General features: G+C 39.4%; 4 protein-coding genes across 4 annotated transcripts in view; 1 reads left to right on the top strand and 3 right to left on the bottom strand.

Annotated features, from left to right (window-relative positions):
- The window catches only part of LOC103511107 (ATP-binding cassette sub-family B member 6, mitochondrial-like), an 18,516-nt gene extending 6,315 nt beyond the window's left edge, over positions 1-12,201 (bottom strand). The window contains exons 1-11 of the mRNA XM_008475819.2: positions 12,083-12,201; positions 11,315-11,498; positions 10,310-10,476; positions 9,643-9,880; positions 8,524-8,690; positions 7,863-8,100; positions 6,919-7,094; positions 6,197-6,402; positions 2,539-2,645; positions 759-820; positions 70-248 (exon numbers count right to left, since the gene is read on the bottom strand). Of these exons, the coding sequence (XP_008474041.1) occupies positions 70-248; positions 759-820; positions 2,539-2,645; positions 6,197-6,402; positions 6,919-7,094; positions 7,863-8,100; positions 8,524-8,690; positions 9,643-9,880; positions 10,310-10,476; positions 11,315-11,486 (1,712 nt within the window). The 5' untranslated portion in view covers positions 11,487-11,498; positions 12,083-12,201. The remainder of the gene's footprint in view (positions 1-69; positions 249-758; positions 821-2,538; positions 2,646-6,196; positions 6,403-6,918; positions 7,095-7,862; positions 8,101-8,523; positions 8,691-9,642; positions 9,881-10,309; positions 10,477-11,314; positions 11,499-12,082) is intronic.
- Positions 12,202-12,809: 608 nt separating this feature from the next.
- On the bottom strand, positions 12,810-14,915 carry LOC113468203 (ATP-binding cassette sub-family B member 6, mitochondrial-like). The gene is made up of 3 exons (XM_026824968.1): positions 14,747-14,915; positions 13,291-13,585; positions 12,810-13,028 (listed from the first exon to the last, which is right to left on the bottom strand). The coding sequence occupies exons 2-3, from the start codon at positions 13,579-13,581 to the stop codon at positions 12,825-12,827; spliced, it is 495 nt and encodes a 164-aa protein (XP_026680769.1). The 5' UTR covers positions 13,582-13,585; positions 14,747-14,915; the 3' UTR covers positions 12,810-12,824.
- Positions 14,916-15,111: 196 nt separating this feature from the next.
- LOC103511106 lies at positions 15,112-16,998 on the top strand. Its single transcript, XM_017444860.2, has 3 exons — positions 15,112-15,393; positions 15,810-15,988; positions 16,791-16,998. The coding sequence occupies exons 1-3, from the start codon at positions 15,220-15,222 to the stop codon at positions 16,981-16,983; spliced, it is 546 nt and encodes a 181-aa protein (XP_017300349.1). The 5' UTR covers positions 15,112-15,219; the 3' UTR covers positions 16,984-16,998.
- A 149-nt stretch (positions 16,999-17,147) lies between these two features.
- On the bottom strand, positions 17,148-18,824 carry LOC103511105 (ATP-binding cassette sub-family B member 6, mitochondrial-like). Its single transcript, XM_026824963.1, has 3 exons — positions 18,619-18,824; positions 18,127-18,280; positions 17,148-17,393 (listed from the first exon to the last, which is right to left on the bottom strand). Exons 1-3 carry the CDS (start codon positions 18,687-18,689, stop codon positions 17,148-17,150), a joined length of 471 nt encoding a protein of 156 aa, XP_026680764.1. The 5' UTR covers positions 18,690-18,824.
- Between the last annotated feature and the right edge of the window lie 1,811 nt (positions 18,825-20,635).

Here is a 20,635-nt window from a genome sequence, read left to right as displayed (position 1 = left end):
CAATTGGGGGACGAAAAAAAAAAAAAAAAAAAAACCGTGGCTCGGCTCGGCCACAGAGATTTTGCTTACTTGATGGAGTTATTGAACAGGACCGTATCTTGAGGTACCACTCCGATGGCTTGTCTGAGTGAGGCTTGAGATACTGTCTTTATATTCTGATTGTCAATGAATATATCCCCAGACTCGACATCATAGAATCTGAACAGGAGACGAATGATGGTACTCTTACCGGCTCCTGACTGTCCTACCTGTAACAGAGACACGAATAAGCTAAAAAGAAAGGCCATTTTCCGTACAACCTATGTGAAAACACTGGGTGTTATTTGGTAGCAATGAAACAACTGCTACAATTCCGTAACAATGAAACAACTGCTACAATAGAATCGTGTAGTCTGTGTCGTAGCATGCCCATCCCCGTACTATGTCCCTCACCAGATGGGCGAGAAGAGACACAATACTTCCCACTGAGGTTAAATTAGGTGCTGGGTCAACACGCGACCACCAGAAAGTAACCCATTCAAACATTTTCGATCGAAATAAATATGAGTGCAAATTTTATCGATGGAGGAAATCGAACCCAGCGCCTTCTGAATGGACTAAAATGAGTGTTCTTGCATGCTCATTATTCCTACCGCTTTGTCTTCTGTCCTTGTCCTAGTTGCCTTGCTGACGCATGCGCGCTGTGAACCCGGGTCTCCCGCGTGCAAGGCGAGCGCAGTGACCACTACGCCATGGGAGCTGATGACACATCCTTTTACATCCATGCTTTCCGAAAACGAGTCAGACAATTCCCGCACCGCCCAGGATTCGAATCTAGCACCTGCGAGTTGAGAGTCAGTGCTCTTATGTCCGATATTACCACAAAGAGTTTTTAGTTAATCCAGAGTTTGCCAGCCTGGTTAGCTTGGTTGGTAGCGCGTCTGCCTTGTAAGCGCTAGGCCGCGGGTTCGATTCCCGCCCGGGGCGGAATTTATCCTGATGGGATAATGTTCGTACTCGGAACGGTTGGTTTTCTCCTATCCTGTCTTTCTTCTCTCTTCGATTTTAAAAAAAAAAAAATACAAGACGAGTGTTTCACCGCCGTTTTTATTTCGTAGAAATGAGACAACTGCCACATTAGACTCCTGGGGTCTGTGTCGTAGCATGCCCATCCTGTAGTATGCCTCTCATCTAAGATAAATAAATTTAGTTTGAATAAATAGTGAGGTTTGGTTTGATAGAGGGAACTGTAGAAGTCTGGTGATTAAATGGGAAAATTTAGAATTCACACCTGCCATTTAAGTTTCATGTATAGTATATAGTACTTATAATCACTCCCGTCCCAGGGTCTGACTGGCCCATGACTTGAACGGATAGTGGTTCTTGTTCTTCTTCTTCCCCTTCTTCTTGTTCTTCCCCTTCCTCTTCTTCTTCCCCTTCCTCTTTTACACTCGTATATTATTCTCCTACTCAGTCACATTTCAGTTGTTGCTCTCTGTATTTATTATGTTTGTAATTTTGTATTGATTTGTCCAAATTTCCATGTAAAATTGTAAAACAAGCGAACGAACATTTGTACAAATAAATGCTTTATTGAATTGAATTGAAGTGGAGCTCGACTCACCTGTAGTAGGTACCAAACCAGTTGAGATTCAAGAGCTGGTGTGAACAATAATGTTACACATCTTATGCTTTTTTATATGCTGATTAGATTCTCTCGGCACTGCAGTTTCATATGGCGTAGGACTTATCAATCAAAATGAAAATATTTGTTAATGTTACACACGACAGAGACCAACTAAAATGTTTGTCTATGCCGTGTGTAACATTTTTGTTCACCCATTAAAATCGCCGTTGGCACTGGCTTGTGGCATTGGTGAAATGGCTCGGCAGTTAAAGTGTTCAAGCTTTTATATACTTATTTGTAAACTTTACCTATGAAATATATACGACCTTGTTTAGACTGCGGTAGTAAAGGGACTTTTCAGTCTCATTCTGGCAGGATAAACAAGGTATATTCTATTCTATTCTGTTCTAATCTTCCTCCTCCAATCCAAGGAAAGCAGCCACCTCCAGGGGGTTTGTCCAGAATGCCGAGGGATCTAATATTGTGAGGTTGGCTGGACATTCAAAGAGGTGCGGCATAAAAGCAATCGCGAGAAAAAAAAATCACTGAAGAGATAACGCCTGAACTCTTCCCCTTATTGCTTAAAGCTTTGCTCACAGTCTCAAATAAACTTCAGAGGGTTTCATGAGGTCAAATTCTCTAATAACCGAGGATAAAATCCTATGCCTCGAGGGAATATTAAACCCACAACCCCTTGTTTACCAGGCGAGCGCTTTGACCACGCCACCACCTAGAAAGGGCCTGGTCGCTACTCGATTCAAGTAACTACTCAATTGTCCTCACGAGGCTGAGTGCACCCCGAACTCCAAGCACAGAGCCGAAAAAAACCTTAGCTCCGCCGGGAATCGAACCCGGACCTCCTGCGTGCAAGCCTCGTGTGACACCCACTCGGCCACGGAGGTTGCTCAAAGAGCGAAATTATTGCCCAGGGCAATCTCTAAAATTCCTAGAGGTGATGATCAAGTTCTGAAGCGAGTTGAGAAACACGAGGGAGAGGGAGTTCTGATATTCTGCCACCTGTGGATGAGGGACACGAGATCTGAATGGGTTAATAGGCAAAGACTTTAAGAGAAGTTTGTTAAGAGTTAAATATAGATTAACAAGTTTGAAAAAAAAGAGGTTTGATATAGGTAGTGGTTAGCGCGGTGGACTTCGGATCTGGAGGTTGGTGGTTCCAAGTCAAGTGATAAAATTCAGCGTAGTGCATTAAGCAGGGGGCGACAAGCATTTATGCTTAACACAATGGAGCAGTTGCAAATGGGTAAAAGTTATTAATAAATGGTCGATTCCTACGTAAAAAGTTGTGAAAAATCCAAATCTGAGGTCAAAACTACGAAAAAGTAACTTTAAAAGGTTGAAAATTCAAATTTTGTTTTCCGTTCTAATGAAAAAGTTCAAAGAGTTGTAACGTCAGATTTCACGTCAAAATGCGCAGAAACGCTTGCGCACAAACAAACGAAGCGGGAGTAATGAATTATGACGTCATCGCCTACGGAAGCGTATGCCGTGACGTCAAAGTTCACGATTTACCGGTATTTTTTAAATCGATTTATCTCGGTATCTAGAAGTCGTAGAAGAAAAAGAAAAATTCTGTTGGTCCCCATTTTTCTTGCTCTATGACTTTGAAACCAAGTAGGCACCTATCGATAATGGAGGAGTTGCAATTGGGAAAACATTATTAATAAAAGGTCGATTCCTACGTAAAAAGTTGTGAAAAATCCCAATCTGAGGTCAAAACTCGGAAAAAGTAACTTTAAAAGGTCGAAAATTCAATTTTTAATTGCCATCCTAATGAAAAAGTTCGAAGAGTTGTGACGTCAGATTTCACGTCAAAATGCGCAGAAACGCTTGCGCACAAACAAACGAAGCGGGAGTAATGAATTATGACGTCATCGCCTACGGAAGCGTATGCCGTGACGTCAAAGTTCACGATTTACCGGTATTTTTTAAATCGATTTATCTCGGTATCTAGAAGTCGTAGAAGAAAAAGAAAAATTCTGTTGGTCCCCATTTTTCTTGCTCTATGACTTTGAAACATCACCCAAGTAAGCGCAACTGATCTATTAAAATTCCTGTGACTGCTAAGGTATTATTGTCCAGAAATCGAAGAGGGGGACAGGATAGGAAAAAGCCAGCTGTTCCGAGAACGTCTATTAAGATAAAGTTCGCCCCGGGAGGGGATCGAACAAACATAGTCGAGGTGAAACTATGTTATCGAGCATACAAAAGTACACCTTAAAAGAAAAAGTATAACCCCACCACTAGACACAAAACGAAAATGTAAGGATTTTTAACAGTACACAAGTAGCTACATACATACAAAAGTATAACCCCACCGCAAGATACCCAACTTAAAAATTGAGAATGTTAAAAGTACACAAGTACCTACACACAAAAGTATAACTTTGAATTGAACAAAAAGTTCAACCTTTAAAATTAAAATTCTTTATCACAATATACAATTTAGTAATGACAAAATGACATTGCCCATGAAGCTACGCCCAGAAACATACTAAAATCTAGAGGGAAAAAAAAGACATTGAAGAAAATTCTTTCTTTTTGATACTACACTCGACACTCGCTTGCACAAAAAGCGACTCAAACTTTTCCTTTTACAAAACCTACGATATCTCCCTTTTTTTGATACGATATTTGTTTTTCATTAAACAAACAACCAATTCACATTAAAAGGAAAGGAACAAGGAACTCGAACAACCCAGCTATTCCAAAGACCTACACTCTTACGCCACTGATTAAGTGATTACTGAGCAGTGCTGAATATAAGAGGGGCCTCATCAGAGGAAAATTCTCTCTTTTTGATTCGACACATTTGTTCGTTTGATTGAACAAGAATTAATAGGAAAGAAACTCTAAAAACCCAGCCATTCAAAGGACCTACATTTTTACGCCACTGGTTACTGAGCAGTGATGAATATACGGGACACTCATCAGAAGAAAATGTCATCTTTTTGATACGATATTTTTGTTCGTTTCACTAAACATTCAACCAACCAGATATTCAATTAATATTAATAGGAAAGGAACTCAGAGAAAACAGCCATTCTAAAGACCTAGTAGTGCCGGATAAAGGGGACTTATCAGAGGAAAATTCTCTCTTTTTGAAACCCGGGTCTCCCGCGTGCAAGGCGAGCGCAGTGACCACTACGCCATGGGAGCTGATGACACATCCTTTTACATCCATGCTTTCCGAGAACGAGTCAGACAATTCCCGCACTGCCCAGGATTCGAACCTAGCACCTGCGAGTTGAGAGTCAGTGCTCTTATGTCCGATATTACCACAAAGAGCTATTAGTTAATCCAGAGTTTGCCAGCCTAGTTAGCTTGGTTGGTACAGGGTGTCTACCAAAATGGAAAAATAAAATTCCCTGACTTTTCCCGGTTTTCCAGTCCAATTTTTCAAAATTTCCAGTCTACTTTTCCAAGATTTTCCACCCTATTCACAAGAAATAAGAAAGGAACTCTGAAACCCAGCCATTAATACCCCCCTAATCACTGAGCTACATTACGCCACTGATTTAGTGGTTACTGAGTAGTGCCAAATACAAGAGGGGACTCATCAGACGAAAATTCTCTCTTTTTGATACGATATTTGTTCGTCTAATTTCTAATGCAGGCCAAATTTTTTCAAGATAAATGACCTTTGACCAAGATAATGACCTCAATACTACTACAGCCATTTCTCTTTGATCTGGCTTTGAGCCCCTAATAGGTATTGAACTGGCATTTTTTTTTCTTTTTTTTTAATATAATAACAGCGCCGCAGGCGAAATTTTTGAACATTTTGGTCTAAAATCTTCAGAGAATTCAGTCTCGTCGAAATTCTTCAGCTCCGCAGGAGACTTTTTTTAAAAAGCATGAACCTGGGACGAACTCCTCTTCCAATCTGTATTTCTTCTGTCTCATCATTTCCTAATTTCACTACTACTCTCTGTCCTCTGTAAATTTCACTTATCAATCTTCTATCTCTCCAATCTAAACTTATATCTCTCAATATCCTCAACATTATACACCAATCCACTCTGTCAAAAGCCTTCTCCCAATCTACAAAAGATACATACAAATCCTTATTTACTTCAATCTTTCTCTCACCTATCATCCTTAAACATCCAATTGCATCCCTTGTTCCTTTTCCCTTTCTAAAACCAAATTGATCCTCTTCCATGTTTTCTTCAATTTTGTTCTCTATTCTCTTTAAAACGATTCTCGTTACTGCTTTGGTCAAATGACAAATACAGCTTATTGTCCTGCATTCCTTGGCATTGGTCTTCTTTGGCAATGGGACCAAGCTTGCTTCAAGGTAGCGCGTCAGCGCGTCTGCCTTGTTAACTGATCTGGATCAGGTTCGTTCTCGGAACTTCTGGCTGTCTCCTAGCCTGTCCCACTTCTTTCTTTGATTTCGGGGAGATAAATCTGCAGTTACAGTTCCTCCTGAAATATTCTTACTGGCGATTAAATGGGAAAATTTAGAATTCACACCTGCCGTTTAAGTTTCATGTTAGTACTTATAATCACTCCCGTCCCAGGGTCTGACTGGCCCATGACTTGAACGGATAGTCGGGCTCGACTCACCTGTAGTAGGTACCAAACCAGTTGAGTGGTACATAGAGCTGCAGAATATACGACACAAACAACGTGTAGTCTCCCACGGTAAGTGTCTGATTGTTAACCACTTCATGCACACAAAGCAGAGATCCTGCCAGGAGTCCCCCGGTGATGATCAAGTTCTGAAGCGAGTTGAGAAACACGAGGGAGAGGGAGTTCTGATATTCTGCCACCTGTGGATGAGGGACACGAGATGTCCAATGGGTTAATAGGCAAAGACTTTAAGAGAAGTTTGTTAAGAGTTAAATATAGATTAACAAGTTTTTTTTTTTTTAAGATTTTTGATATAGGTAGTGGTTAGCGCGGTGGACTTCGGATCTGGAGGTTGGTGGTTCCAAGTCAAGTGATAAAATTCAGGGAGCGACAAGCATTTATGCTTAACAGGGAGCATTTATGCTTAAGCAGGGAGCGACAAGCATTTATGCTCAACACAATTAAAATTCCTGTGACTGCGAAGGTATTATTGTCCAGAAATCAAAGAGAAGGGGGATAGGATAGGAAAAAGCCAGCCGTTCGGAGAACGTCTATTAAGATAAAGTCCGCCCCAGGAGGGGATCGAACCTCCGTGTCATGATAATTTCAAAAATAGTCGAGGTGAAACTATGTTATCGAAGCAGTGTGGACGGTTCAGTCGACATCGATCGACGGCCGGTCACATATGTGTGGACACACCTTTAAAGCTAAATTACCTGGTAGGTCTGTATAGCTTTCCCGTACTCCTTAATCTCGTACTCTTCGGCACCATAATATTTGACCGTCTCAAAGTTGAGCAGAGAGTCTATGCTTCTCGTGTTGAGGGCATTGTCAGCCAGATTCATCTTCCTCTGGAACTTGGTACGCCATTCTGTCACCACGATGGACGTGACTGCGAGAAAATGAAATTTATTATGGAACGATCGAAACGAGGTGTAAAGTGCGAGAAAATATCTTTTTGACACCACTTAGGTCAGGTTAATTTTAGATATTATTTTATTTTTTTCTCCTTCTTTTTCTTTTCTAACTGACGTTGTACAATTGTATTCCTTGAAATGTTGTATTTTTAATGTTATATTATGTACAATAAGAATAAATTAAATTAAATTTTAAATCGACTTTTTTTAACACCTCCAAGGCTTTGGTCTCAAATCTTCTCTCTATTTGTCCTTTATGATCCTTAAAAATAGCCTCTGAAATAGTACCATGTGAAAAAACAACACCACCAACATTTTTCTTTCGTTGGTACGTCTGTTTGTTTCACCGGTTCGTCCGATTTTGATGATGATTTTTTTTTTTTTAAAAAATATTCGATAAAAATAATAATAATAAGCTCATCAAATTTTGAGCCAGCCGGGCCTCCAAGGGAACCATAGAGGTCTTTTTTAACATAATCGTATCGACAAAGTTTGTTGAGATTGTAATGAAACTTGGGAAACATTCAACGAATAATGAAAAACGTTATTTAAATTCTGGGCTCCATCAGGCTTTCGCTGGCCCCTTAGGCCGGCCATACACGATGAGTTTTATCTCATGAGATGGACCTTGTACTTTATGTCTCATGAGATAAAACTCATCGTGTATGGCTGGCCTTAGGGGCCCATTTTCTGAGCGAGGTCTACAGTAAGTTCACTAAACCACTAGCATACCGTGTTCTTACCTAAATACAAAGCCATGGTGGTGAACACAATCACCCCGTACCAAGTACTAAACGTAGACACAAAGAACACGATAGCAATCACAATGTCCAGTATGGTGGGGATAATTTGGAACAGTACATAGTTGAGTAGGTTGGAGATGGAGTCCGTACCACGGTTCATAACACGCAGAACTTCGCCTGTCTTCCGACTCAGATGCCATCGTAAGCTCAGACCGTGCAGATGTCGGAATAGTTCAATCTGAGGAACAAGAAATCGGAGCTAGAGGGGTCCTCCATTCATGTGATTTACAGTGGTAGAAGAGAGGGATTCCAAAGAGAGAGTGTAAAAAATATCTCTTTGTAAAATAATAATAATAATAATAAAAATAAAGGGAATCAAAAGAATCCAGATTTTTCTCCGATAACAAATCAAACGAATCTTGATTCCTTTGATTCTCCTGATCTAAAAAAAAACTCCAGTTGACCCACAAATATACCTTCTCGCGGTAAAAGTTCTCCACGAAATCAGTAGAAAAACAAAGAAAAAATATCAGATCTTGTTCAAGCCCTGCCTCCAGAATATTACAAACAGTAATGAAATCCCACAAAAATTTCTCTTTGGTAAAAGTTCCGCGCCACGTCACTAGTTCGTACATTGTTCAACACACCGGTGTCTAATTACCTCAATCTCTCGCGTTGTATACTGCTGTACTCCAATCCACAAGAGTGATCGCACGTTGTTCAACACGCCCATACCACCCGTGCCACCACCCTGGAGAAATTTGAAGCCGACAAATATGAGGACGTAGTCCCAGCGAAACACGAGGGGCTTGTCCACCAAACTGTTCACTGTGGAGAGAAGAAACAGATAGGTACATGTTTTCAAATGTTGGGAACTTGGCCATTAGGTCATTCTCCCACGGGAGTATGGAACATATCAAGTAGGGTTCACACTTATGTTGGAAATGTCGGGAAACTGAGAGGAAAGAAAAAATGAGAGAGGAATCGCGGCGAGTTTGAGAGGGGCGTCGGGAGTAGCAGAATGATTTGAGATATTCAAAGTGTGCACACATGAAAAAAAAAAAAAAAAAAAAAAAAAAGGAGAAGTAAATTTTTGGAAATATAAAAAGGGTAAAAAAAAAAAAAAAAAAAAAAAAAAAAAAAAAAAAAAAAAAAAAAAAAAAAACAATGTTAGAAACATTTTCGTACTAGCTCAGATAGCAACATTTTCGTCCAACATTTCCAACAAAAGTGTGGACCCTGCTTTAGGATATAAAAACCAGCCGAGTAGGTCAGAGGTAGAACGTAGGACTCATAAACTCGGTGACTAGGGTTCAAGTCATAGTAGAAACATGGAGTAGAGTACGCGCTATGGCCACACGTTGCTTCTCCCCGCCACTCAGCTTCAGTCCTCTCTCACCAACCTGAGTGATATAAGAGATAATATGTTGTTGTTGTTGTTCACGTTTCCTCCTCTTTTAATAACGTCTAATCTAAGTTAACACTTTAACTGCCGTGTGTAACATATTGCTATCGTGTTCTTTGTGTCTACGTTTAGTACTTGGTACGGGGTGATTGTATTCACCACCATGGCTTTGTATTTAGGTAAGAACACGGTATGCTAGTGGTTTAGTGAACTTACTGTAGACCTCGCTCAGAAAATGGGCCCCTAAGGCCAGCCATACACGATGAGTTTTATCTCATGAGATAAAACTCATCGTGTATGGCTGGCCTTAGGGGCCCATTTTCTGAGCGAGGTCTACAGTAAGTTCACTAAACCACTAGCATACCGTGTTCTTACCTAAATACAAAGCCATGGTGGTGAACACAATCACCCCGTACCAAGTACTAAACGTAGACACAAAGAACACGATAGCAATCACAATGTCCAGTATGGTGGGGATAATTTGGAACAGTACATAGTTGAGTAGGTTGGAGATGGAGTCCGTACCACGGTTCATAACACGTAGAACTTCGCCTGTCTTCCGACTCAGATGCCATCGTAAGCTCAGACCGTGCAGATGTCGGAATAGTTCAATCTGAGGAACAAGAAATCGGAGCTAGAGGGGTCCTCCATTCATGTGATTTACAGTGGTAGAAGAGAGGGATTCCAAAGAGAGAGTGTAAAAAATATCTCTTTGTAAAATAATAATAATAATAATAAAAATAAAGGGAATCAAAAGAATCCAGATTTTTCTCCGATAACAAATCAAACGAATCTTGATTCCTTTGATTCTCCTGATCTAAAAAAAAACTCCAGTTGACCCACAAATATACCTTCTCGCGGTAAAAGTTCTCCACGAAATCAGTAGAAAAACAAAGAAAAAATATCAGATCTTGTTCAAGCCCTGCCTCCAGAATATTACAAAAAGTAATGAAATCCCACGAAAATTTCTCTTTGGTAAAAGTTCCGTGCCACGTCATTAGTTCGTACATTGTTCAACAGCAACACACTGGTGTCTAATTACCTCAATCTCTCGCGTTGTATACTGCTGTACTCCAATCCACAAGAGTGATCGCACGTTATTCAACACACCCATACCACCCGTGCCACCACCCTGGAGAAATTTGAAGCCGACAAATATGAGGACGTAGTCCCAGCGAAACACGAGGGGCTTGTCCACCAAACTGTTCACTGTGGAGAGAAGAAACAGATAGGAACATGTTTTCAAATGTTGGGAACTTGGCCATTAGGTCATTCTCCCACCGGAGTATGGAACATATCAAGTAGGGTTCACACTTATGTTGGAAATGTCGGACGATAATGTCGGGAAACTGAGAGGAAAGAAAAAATGAGAGAGGAAGCGCGGCCAGTTTGAGAGGGGCGTTTGGAGTGGCAGAATAATTTGAGGAGATGTTCAAAGTGTGCACATATGAAAAAGAAAATCACCCCTAAAGGGAAATTAGCTAAAAAAAAAAAAAAAACAATGTTAGAAACATTGTCGTACTAACTCAGATAGCAACATTTTCGTCCAACATTTCCAACAAAAGTGTGGACCCTGCTTTAGGATATTATTACCAGCCGAGTAGGTCAGAGGTAGAACGTACGACTCATAAACTCGGTGACTAGGGTTCAAGTCATAGTAGAAAGTGTAGAAACATAAAAAATTTAGCTACATCATGTTGTGATGGTAAACATTCAGCAGGATCCTGTTTTGTTTTTCCGTGACAAAATAAGATCGTGACCCTGACAAAATAATATAATACTCGTTCCGATCGGGTTGGCGTTTTTCGTCAGCCTCTCAATCAGCCCTAACACTAGGGTGATTGCTTTGGGCTGACATTTGGTTTTGGATACAAATGTTACGAGTGGATGCCCTTCGCACTCAACTTTTGCTATTTTTTAGCAAGGAAAATTCAGGCTGGTATACTGTTTAAAGTCTCCCAGCCAGACAGAATAATAATAATAATAATAATAACTAATAAAAAATAATAAAAATAATAACAAAATAATAATAAAGTGAAAGACGTACCGAGCAATCTGTTATAGATGGGAACAAAAAGATTGATAACACGTGCAATGATGAGTAGGAGGATGCAAATAATGACTTGGAGTTTCAACAGAGCACTTTTCTTCGGCCATAAGAACGGGGCGAGAGTTTTAATCTTCTTTGCTGCTCCAGCCCATGTGGATCCAGTGTGCATTAATCTCTCGCTCTGAAATTAAAAACAATTCATTTATTTCCGTGTCAGTGAGAGAGTCATCAAGCGTGCCGGGAGGTGCGCGAACGTCAAAAGTTCGAAGCGCCGCGGCGCCGTCCGGCCTATCTAGGCGCGTAGCAGTGCGCCAGGCCAAGTTCCGGCCTCAGCACGCCAGTGTGTTTATTACACGAAATCTTTCGACGCATTTTTACCCCTATCATAACTCCATTAATTGGGAATGTATTGGCATGAAATGTGGACCATATGTTAAGCTATTAACACCAGGGGCTAACTTTATCCCAAGCAGATAAGGTTCGTTTTCGGTCTCGTAATGGCTTGCTATTTCCAACTCTGTCCTCCTTCTCTTTCTCTCTCTCTTTCTCTTTTTCTTTCTCTCTCTCTTTCTCTTTTTCTCTCTCTCTCTCTCTCTCCGATTTCGGGACGATAAGACCTCCGTTGTTACGGTTCCCTCTATCAAACATTTTCAAAAATAATAATCATAAAAAAAAGTTTTTTTATGATCTGATTCTTAGTTTTTTTCTTTTGCTTCAAATAGTTAAATCTTTGCTTTTTTTCTATTTTGGCAGTCGGGGAATTACCTCCAAATTATTCTGACTAGAAGATGAGTCACCATTGAGATTGTAGTAATTCCGAGTGTGAGTTAGTCCAGGTGCTTTCAATCCCAACACAAACAATGTCAATGATCCAACATAGTACGGGGGCACGGTTGGTCCAGTGGTAACGTGCTTGCTTGCCATGCAGAAGGTCCCGGGTTCGAATCCCACCATCGACAAAAGTTTGTACTCGTTTTTCGATTGCAAATATTTCAACGGGTTACTTTCTGGTGTTCTCGTGTTGACCCAGCACCTAAATGGGAAGTATTGTGTCTCTTCTCGCCCATCTGATGAGAGGCATACTACGGGATGGGCATACTACGACACAGACCACAAGCGTCCAATGTAGCAGTTGTTTCATCGCTACGAAATAAAAACGGCGGTGAAACACTCATCTTAAAAAAAAAAAAAAAAAAAATGGTAAACATATCTACCTAATATTTCCTACTTGATCTTGACACACGAACCTCAGGGGTGTTGGTGGAGTGGTTAATGCATTGGACTATAAATATGGAGTTTGGTGGATAAAATTTAAATTTCATGAGGTGATAAGTGAGGAACAATGCAATTTTATATTCAAAGTATTTTTTTCCCCTAAGCAAAGAAATTTGATAGGTGCCTATTACCTAATGCATTGATAAAAAAAAAATAGTAAAAAAAAAAGTTTAGGTAGATATCTCTTTACCCAGTGAGTTCACAGAAAATTGTGCCTTGTCAGAAGTACAACTTACGTTTTCAAGGAAAACCACCAGTCAAGTCTTTTGAGGTTGACGAAAGTCAAGTTTGCAAATATCAAGAGCATTGTCCAGAATACAAGCAACACCAAGCCATGGCCTTGAGGAGGAGCTGTTGGGAGACGGTAATTGCGTTCCAGGGAAACAAGGTATGTGGCGAATGTGAATGAAAACAAGAGCAGACCTCCAGAGACAATCTGAAAATAAAAGACATTGTTGTATTGAGGTACTTAAAAAGTATAGAGGTCTCTATGAATATCAAGTAACCTCTTGAATTAGATAGATAGATGAACCCACTGGCACCCTTTATGCATGGGTCTCTACTTTTCCATTTTTTTTTAAATCCATGCACTTGAATTTGTGCACTTTTCTACAGTAGGAATGAACCTGCTTCTACATGACAAGCAAGTGTATTCATTACCACAGGTTACAGGTGCTTATTTCAAATCTTGTTCTCACCTGGTACATAAAAAGTGTTCTCTGATGTATCAGTGCAGCTTCCAATGCATATTTCACCACAACCACCAAACACATCAACACGGACATGAATATTTGAAAATAGTATAGCTTTGAAGGCAACACATTTGTTGCTCGGTTGCTATACTTTTTGTACATCCACAGCTGAGTTCCACCAAACAGGAGCAGAAATGTTGCCAAAATGGATGATGAAACTGTGTCCATAAAACATGCTGATGTTCCATGGTTAACCCAGACATCAAAGAAGCTAATATTGGGGGGACAAAACTCCATTTTCCTGAGAAAAAGAAAGTAAAATAATCAATCTCCAATTTTTCTCATAGGTACCTACTAAATTTCAATGGGAGCATTAGTATAAAAAAGTAATAATAAATATAAAACACACAGCTTTTTCTGGTGCTAGTTCAGAAACCACATCAATGGAAAATTGGAGTGACCAGTATTATTATAGGATTAGGTTTAAGTTTCCAAGGATCTCACGATTTACCATTACACAGAGGCGAACCCTCATGAAAACTGTTTCCGTTTCTGGCTGGAAAACATTTGGTTTCCTACGACAGGCACTTCAAGCTTATTACTAGCGGACTCTTATTCAGTTCATCAAAAACAATGGGTTCAGAGTATGTTTGAAAATAGAAACAGTTCCATGAAGATAGTACCCTCTAGTTGGATACCTCTAAGTTCACCCTTGGGACAACTATCAAGCGGTTTTAGTCAGTCTATTCATAATATGTGGAAAACGTGTGCAGATGATGTGATCCAGGATATCGACAATAACACTGTTGTTAGATGGGTGACTAATTCTTTTGAACTTATAAAACAGAAAAAGTGAGGCAACACCTATGCTCTCTTTGACTTTTGGAAATTTCGTTTTTGTTTTTTTTCTTAAGAGGTTTGACCGAGGGAACTGTAACTGCTAAGGTCTTATTGTCCCAAAATCGAAGACAGAAGGAAGACAGGATAGGCGAAAGCCAGCCGTTCCGAGAACGAACATTATCCTTTCAGGATAAAATCCGCTTCGGGCGGGGGGCGGGAATCGAACCCGCTGTCTAGCGCTTACATAGCAGATGTTCTATCAACCAAGCTGACTATGCTGGCTAGGTTAATGTTTAGTTCCTATCCTTGCAAACTGAAGATTCAACCTTCGTAATTAAAAAACACACACAAGACTGAATAGGTAGTATAAAATATAAGTGAGTTTTCTTACGATAAATGATTTATTCTTGTGACCAGTGTTATTACAGGGTTACGTTAAACACAAAAAGGAGTGTTCTTTTTCATTGTCATGGCTTCTGAATATTTACCAAATATGGGTTTCGTACAGTGTAAAACACAGTTAAATTATATTACTGTTGTCAGGATATGTTGACCTCAGCATTTTTTTTTATCCCAATCTCTCAATGACAGATAATTGCAAGGTATTGTGTAGGTATCTTACCTGGAACTGGGACACTGCTATTCCACGGAACTAGAGTAAACGGATTACTCAATGATTCTCTTATCAGTCAGTTATTTGCCTTTATCTATGGTAATATCAGACCTAACGAAAAGTCTAAAGTCATCCTAGATCCTAGCACTTCTAGAGCAAAATCCGTACAAAATGTAAAAAATTCTGCCCTCTGAAATTTTGAATGTTACCGCCATTAAAATTGATCAGCAGAACACAAGGAGGTGAAAATGAGTGGACAAGTGGGCTGTGGTGAGTTTGCATTTGCACCGGTGTGACGAACGATGGCGCACCGACTGCACCGGATAATCAGATTCAACTGTTGAAGTTTCAATCGCATGTTTTTCTGATAACACCAAAACCACTTTTTGAAATTTTGAAACTTTTCTTTTTCATCAAATTTAATTAAAAGTTTATTTTCCATTTATGCTCTTTCTTCCCTACTTGCCTAGTTGTTCTACAAAATGTCTAGTAATAAGAGGAAAGGTGACCATTATCGCAAAGAATTCAAACTCGAGGTAATTTCATATGCAGCCAAAACATCAATCACAAAAGCAGCGGAGAAGTTCAATGTTCATCATAGTTCCATTTCACTGTGGATACAAGAGAAGAAATTACAGGACAGAATCTCTGCAGGGGTAAGTATTATATTTGATCACTAGGATTATGCCCTGTTTCAACTTCAAGAGTTGTTCTCAAACAACCCCTATCTATGAATATGACAGCCCTTCAACACTCCTGTTAGAGCTTGGGCCACTATACATAAGTCTTAATAGGTTTAGGTACTTTTTGTGTGTCTATTGTTGAAGTCTCTCATGCTTCTGTGCTTCTGCAATGTTTTGTGCTTATTCAGAAATCATAGTAGCCCAGAAATTCCTAAAGTTTCCAAACACTACTAAAAACCTATTTACTATAGAAAGATATTTCAATATTTCTTTCACTGTTGGATCATGTGCAGAATAAAATTTTATATCTAAAAATGCAGACTTTCTAAAAAGTGCTCAAGTGAAATTATGCCCTTTTCCATAATCACACTTTTTTTTTTTTTTTGCAGGATGGGGATCATGAAACCTGTGGAGATCTGAACATTGGCAAACTGTGTGAATCAAGTTTTATTGATTGGCTGACTAACAATTTGAGTACTCTGACTTACGAAAGTATCAGAGAGCAAGTGAACCTTTTGAAAATCATCTATCAAAACATACCAACATGGCTCAGCAATTACTCAGACAGGTGAGATTCTGCATTTTTTTCTTCTTCTTCTTTTTTCCAACAGGGTTTGATAGAAGGAACTCTAACAGGGAAGGGGTTACTGTCCCTAAATCAAAGAGCAAGAAGACAGGATAGAAGAAAGCCCATGGTTCTGAGAATGAACCTCTCTGGTTGATGGTTAAAAATGAGAAATTTACGGCAATGAAAATTCATATTTTCCCCAATTCTCTTTATTTCAGATTAGAAGAATGGTAAACATTCAGCAGGATCCTGTTTTGTTTTTCCGTGACAAAATAAGATCGTGACCCTGACAAAATAATATAATACTCGTTCCGACGGGGTCGGCGTTTTTCGTCAGCCTCTCAATCAGCCCTAACACTAAGGTGATTGCTTTGGGCTGACATTTGGTTTTGGCTACAAATTTTACGAGTGGATGCCCTTCGCACTCAACCTTTGCTATTTTTTAGCAAGGGAAATTCAGTACACTGTTTAAAGTCTCCCAGCCAGACAGGAGCAAGTGAACCTTTTGAAAATCATCTATCAAAACATACCAACATGGCTCAGCAATTACTCAGACAGGTGAGATTCTGCATTTTTTTTTTCTTCTTCTTCTTCTTCTTCTTCTTCTTCTTCTTCTTTTTTCCAACAGGGTTTGATAGAAGGAACTCTAACAGGGAAGGTGTTACTGTCCCTAAATCAAAGAGCAAGAAGACAGGATAGAAGAAAGCCCGTGGTTCTGAGAATGTACCTCTCTGGTTTATGGTTAAAAATGAGAAATATATGGCAATGAAAATTCATATTTTCCCAATTCTCTTTATTTCAGATTAGAAGTTCCAGACCTTAAGAACAGCACTGTACATACATTATACCCACCCCAGTTCAAGTCTTTGGTTGTTTCCTTCTCGGACCTGTCCAAGTTATCTCAGTCCCATGTGTCCAAAATATTTAGGATTTCACGGAAGCAGTTGAGTGAATGGCAAAAAACTTATAAATTGAAAGGTAATTTTAAAGTATAGTTTGGAACTTTATGTTTATTACCAACATGATTTATTGAGAATGAAGAGTCAATCTCTTGTCAATTGACAGTGGAAGAAGGATCTCAAACAGATCATGTGATTTCCTCTTCTCCCAACAGAGCTATAATTTAAAACTACAAAAAAGGGATAAGTAGTAAAAAAATTCAAAATAAATTTATTTCCTTGGACAAGCTGTTCTCAATCAGTATCTGCAAATGTAGTAACCAGCAAGCCAAATACGAGATGGGAACAAAAAGATTGATAACACGTGCAATGATGAGTAGGAGGATGCAAATAATGACTTGGAGTTTCAACAGAGCACTTTTCTTTGGCCATAAGAACGGGGCGAGGGTTTTAATCTTCTTTGCTGCTCCAGCCCATGTGGATCCAGTGTGCATTAATCTCTCGCTCTGAAATTAAAAACAATTCATTTATTTCCGTGTCAGTGAGAGAGTCATCAAGCGTGCCGGGAGGTGCGCGAACGTCAAAAGTTCGAAGCGCCGCGGCGCCGTCCGGCCTATCTAGGCGCGTAGCAGTGCGCCAGGCCAAGTTCCGGCCTCAGCACGCCAGTGTGTTTATTACACGAAATCTTTCGACGCATTTTTACCCCTATCATAACTCCATTAATTGGGAATGTATTGGCATGAAATGTGGACCATATGTTAAGCTATTAACACCAGGGGCTAACTTTATCCCAAGCAGATAAGGTTCGTTTTCGGTCTCGTAATGGCTTGCTATTTCCAACTCTGTCCTCCTTCTCTTTCTCTCTCTCTTTCTCTTTTTCTTTCTCTCTCTCTTTCTCTTTTTCTCTCTCTCTCTCTCTCTCCGATTTCGGGACGATAAGACCTCCGTTGTTACGGTTCCCTCTATCAAACATTTTCAAAAATAATAATCATAAAAAAAAGTTTTTTTATGATCTGATTCTTAGTTTTTTTCTTTTGCTTCAAATAGTTAAATCTTTGCTTTTTTTCTATCTCTCTCTCTCTCTCTCCGATTTCGGGACGATAAGACCTCCGTTGTTACGGTTCCCTCTATCAAACATTTTCAAAAAAAGGTTTTTTATGATCTGATTCTTAGTTTTTTCTTTTGCTTCAAATAGTTAAATCTTTGCTTTTTTTTCTATTTTGGCAGTCGGGGAATTACCTCCAAATTATTCTGACTAGAAGATGAGTCACCATTGAGATTGTAGTAATTCCGAGTGTGAGTTAGTCCAGGTGCTTTCAATCCCAACACAAACAATGTCAATGATCCAACATAGTACACAACGAAGATGTACATTTCAATTTTGTCATCCAGTCTGGAATCAGAAACAGTTTGAGATATGGTAAACATATCTACCTAATATTTCCTACTTGATCTTGACACACAAACCTCAGGGGTGTTGGTGGAGTGGTTAATGCATTGGACTATGAATATGGAGTTTGGTGGATAAAATTTAAATTTCATGAGGTGATAAGTGAGGAACAATGCAATTTTATATTCAAAGTGATATTTTCCCCTAAGCAAAGAAATTTGATAGGTGCCTATTACCTAACACATTGATAAAAAAATAATAGTAAAAAAAAAAGTTTAGGTAGACATCTCTTTACCAAGTGAGTTCACAGAAAATTGTGCCTTGTCAGAAGTACAACTTACGTTTTCAAGGAAAACCACCAGTCAAGTCTTTTGAGGTTGACGAAAGTCAAGTTTGCGAATATCAAGAGCATTGTCCAGAATACAAGCAACACCAGGCCATGGCCTTGAGGAGGAGCTGTTGGGAGACGGTAATTGCGTTCCAGGGAAACAAGGTATGTGGTGAATGTGAATGAAAACAAGAGCAGACCTCCAGAGACAATCTGAAAATAAAAGACATTGTTGTATTGAGGTACAAAGTAAAGAGGTCTCTATGAATATCAAGTAACCTCTTGAATTATCTCCAGAAACTCTGTTGTGGTATCCTTTGTCTGATGGCAACCTGCTGGTGGGCAGGAAGGTGGCAAGCTGCATCTCTCTCTCTCTTTAGTTTGCACGTTTATATTATACTTTTCATTTATATTAGCTATAAAAACAAGCAAATTACAAAGCAAACAAAAATAAATATAAAATGAATTTTAAAAATTGCCGCCGGGACAGCTATCTCACGTCGTCCGAGCTCATCTCAGCCCTGTTCATAAATACAGCCTGAGTTTGCATTTGCACCGGTGTAACGAACGATGGCGCACCGACTGCACCGGATAATCAGATTCAACTGTTGAAGTTTCAATCGCATGTTTTTCTGATAATCATGTAGTTCTCGGATATTGCTTGCTGATAAGCTGTCTCTGATTCTTCAATGAGTTTCACTATTTCTCTAGCCGTTTGCTCCTCACTGGTCACCACGACTGTTTCCTTGATATCCTTGGAGCTGACCAGTTGGACGTTCCCATCTTCGTAATAATGAACCTGTACCTTCAGGTTCCCTTTCACTTCTACATTGTTACCCTCGATAAAATCTCCTCACAAATGCAGAGGTAGACGAGGCAATTTGGCAGTGGTACCAAGCTCAGAGTGTTCCTCCTTCAACTAATAGTGTAAGTAAGTTTTTTAGTATGATGTGAGCTGTATTTCCTCGAGTAAATTTCATGGTGTTATAGTGAGGAATGGCGAAATGAAACAATGACAATGCTAGGCAATGTACCATTTCACAATTCCCCACCATAACTTGACCATAAAACTTTACTAGGGGGAAAAACGTAATACAATTCGTTCACCTGCTAAAGACCTATCAAACATCCTCACCTTGAGTGTTCGAATTTAAATCAACTTCTGAGTTCTATCCATGTGTTTTGAGTACATAGTAACAGTCTCTCATCCAGATACCATCCACAGCCAATGATGCTTATTTTCAGTTAAGTGAAAAGAAAAAGCAATCATTAACCAGAAAAAGACGAGTTTTTTTTTTTTTTTTTTTTTTTTATTTTTTTGTTAAAGATGAGTGTTCCACCGCCGTTTTTATTTCGTAGCAATGAAACAACTGCTACATTGGACGCAAGTGGTCTATGTCGTAGCATGCCCATCCCGTAGTATGCCTCTCATCAGATGGGCGAGAAGAGACACAATACTTCCCATTTAGGTGCTCGGTCAACACGAGAACACCAGAAAGTAACCCGTTGAAATATTTGCAATCGAAAAACGAGTACAAATTTTTGTCGATGGTGGGATTCGAACCCGGGACCTTCTGCATGGCAAGCAAGCGCGTTACCACTGGACCAACCGTGCCCACATTCAGCCAATCTAGTCGTATGGAGGTATTCAATTGAATCAGGATGAAATTGATAATTTGTAAGTAGCCTCATGTCGACCCCGAGTAATTTCTTAACAACCACAAAAAAATTCATCAATCGGTTGAGCCGTATTCTCGTGGAAAAGGGAGACACAAAGGTTTATTTAGAGTCAAGTGACAGAAAAGTCATATGTGATGTGTGTATCGTGGATAGTATAATCACTATTGATTATTAATTAACTTATTCTCTGTTGTAATAATATCCTTCTTAGAAGCTGTGTCTTAGGAAGGATCCTGCTTGCTATTTGTATTTAATTGTTATTTCAAATAAGAGAAAATAAAAATTAAAAAAAAAAAAAAAAAAAAGAAACAACAAACAAAATCTTGAAAGTTGATCAATCGATTCACTCG

The sequence above is a fragment of the Diaphorina citri genome, unplaced genomic scaffold, assembly GCF_000475195.1.
Source record: "Diaphorina citri unplaced genomic scaffold, Diaci psyllid genome assembly version 1.1 scaffold675, whole genome shotgun sequence".
NCBI lineage: Eukaryota > Metazoa > Arthropoda > Insecta > Hemiptera > Psyllidae > Diaphorina > Diaphorina citri.
This window is presented reverse-complemented; position numbering and strand designations above follow the sequence as displayed.

Coding starts and splice junctions, on each gene's coding strand:
- LOC103511105 (XM_026824963.1), bottom strand. CDS start 18,689: ATGCTCTTGATATTCGCAAACTTGACTTTCGTCAACCTCAAAAGACTT. Junction 18,281..18,618: donor TGGTGGTTTTCCTTGAAAAC/GTAAGTTGTACT, acceptor TTCTGATTCCAG/ACTGGATGACAAAATTGAAA. Junction 17,394..18,126: donor CTAGTCAGAATAATTTGGAG/GTAATTCCCCGA, acceptor TTTTAATTTCAG/AGCGAGAGATTAATGCACAC.
- LOC113468203 (XM_026824968.1), bottom strand. CDS start 13,581: ATGGAGTTTTGTCCCCCCAATATTAGCTTCTTTGATGTCTGGGTTAAC. Junction 13,029..13,290: donor GAACACTTTTTATGTACCAG/GTGAGAACAAGA, acceptor TTTTATTTTCAG/ATTGTCTCTGGAGGTCTGCT.
- LOC103511106 (XM_017444860.2), top strand. CDS start 15,220: ATGTCTAGTAATAAGAGGAAAGGTGACCATTATCGCAAAGAATTCAAA. Junction 15,394..15,809: donor AGGACAGAATCTCTGCAGGG/GTAAGTATTATA, acceptor TTTTTTTTGCAG/GATGGGGATCATGAAACCTG. Junction 15,989..16,790: donor CTCAGCAATTACTCAGACAG/GTGAGATTCTGC, acceptor TCTTTATTTCAG/ATTAGAAGTTCCAGACCTTA.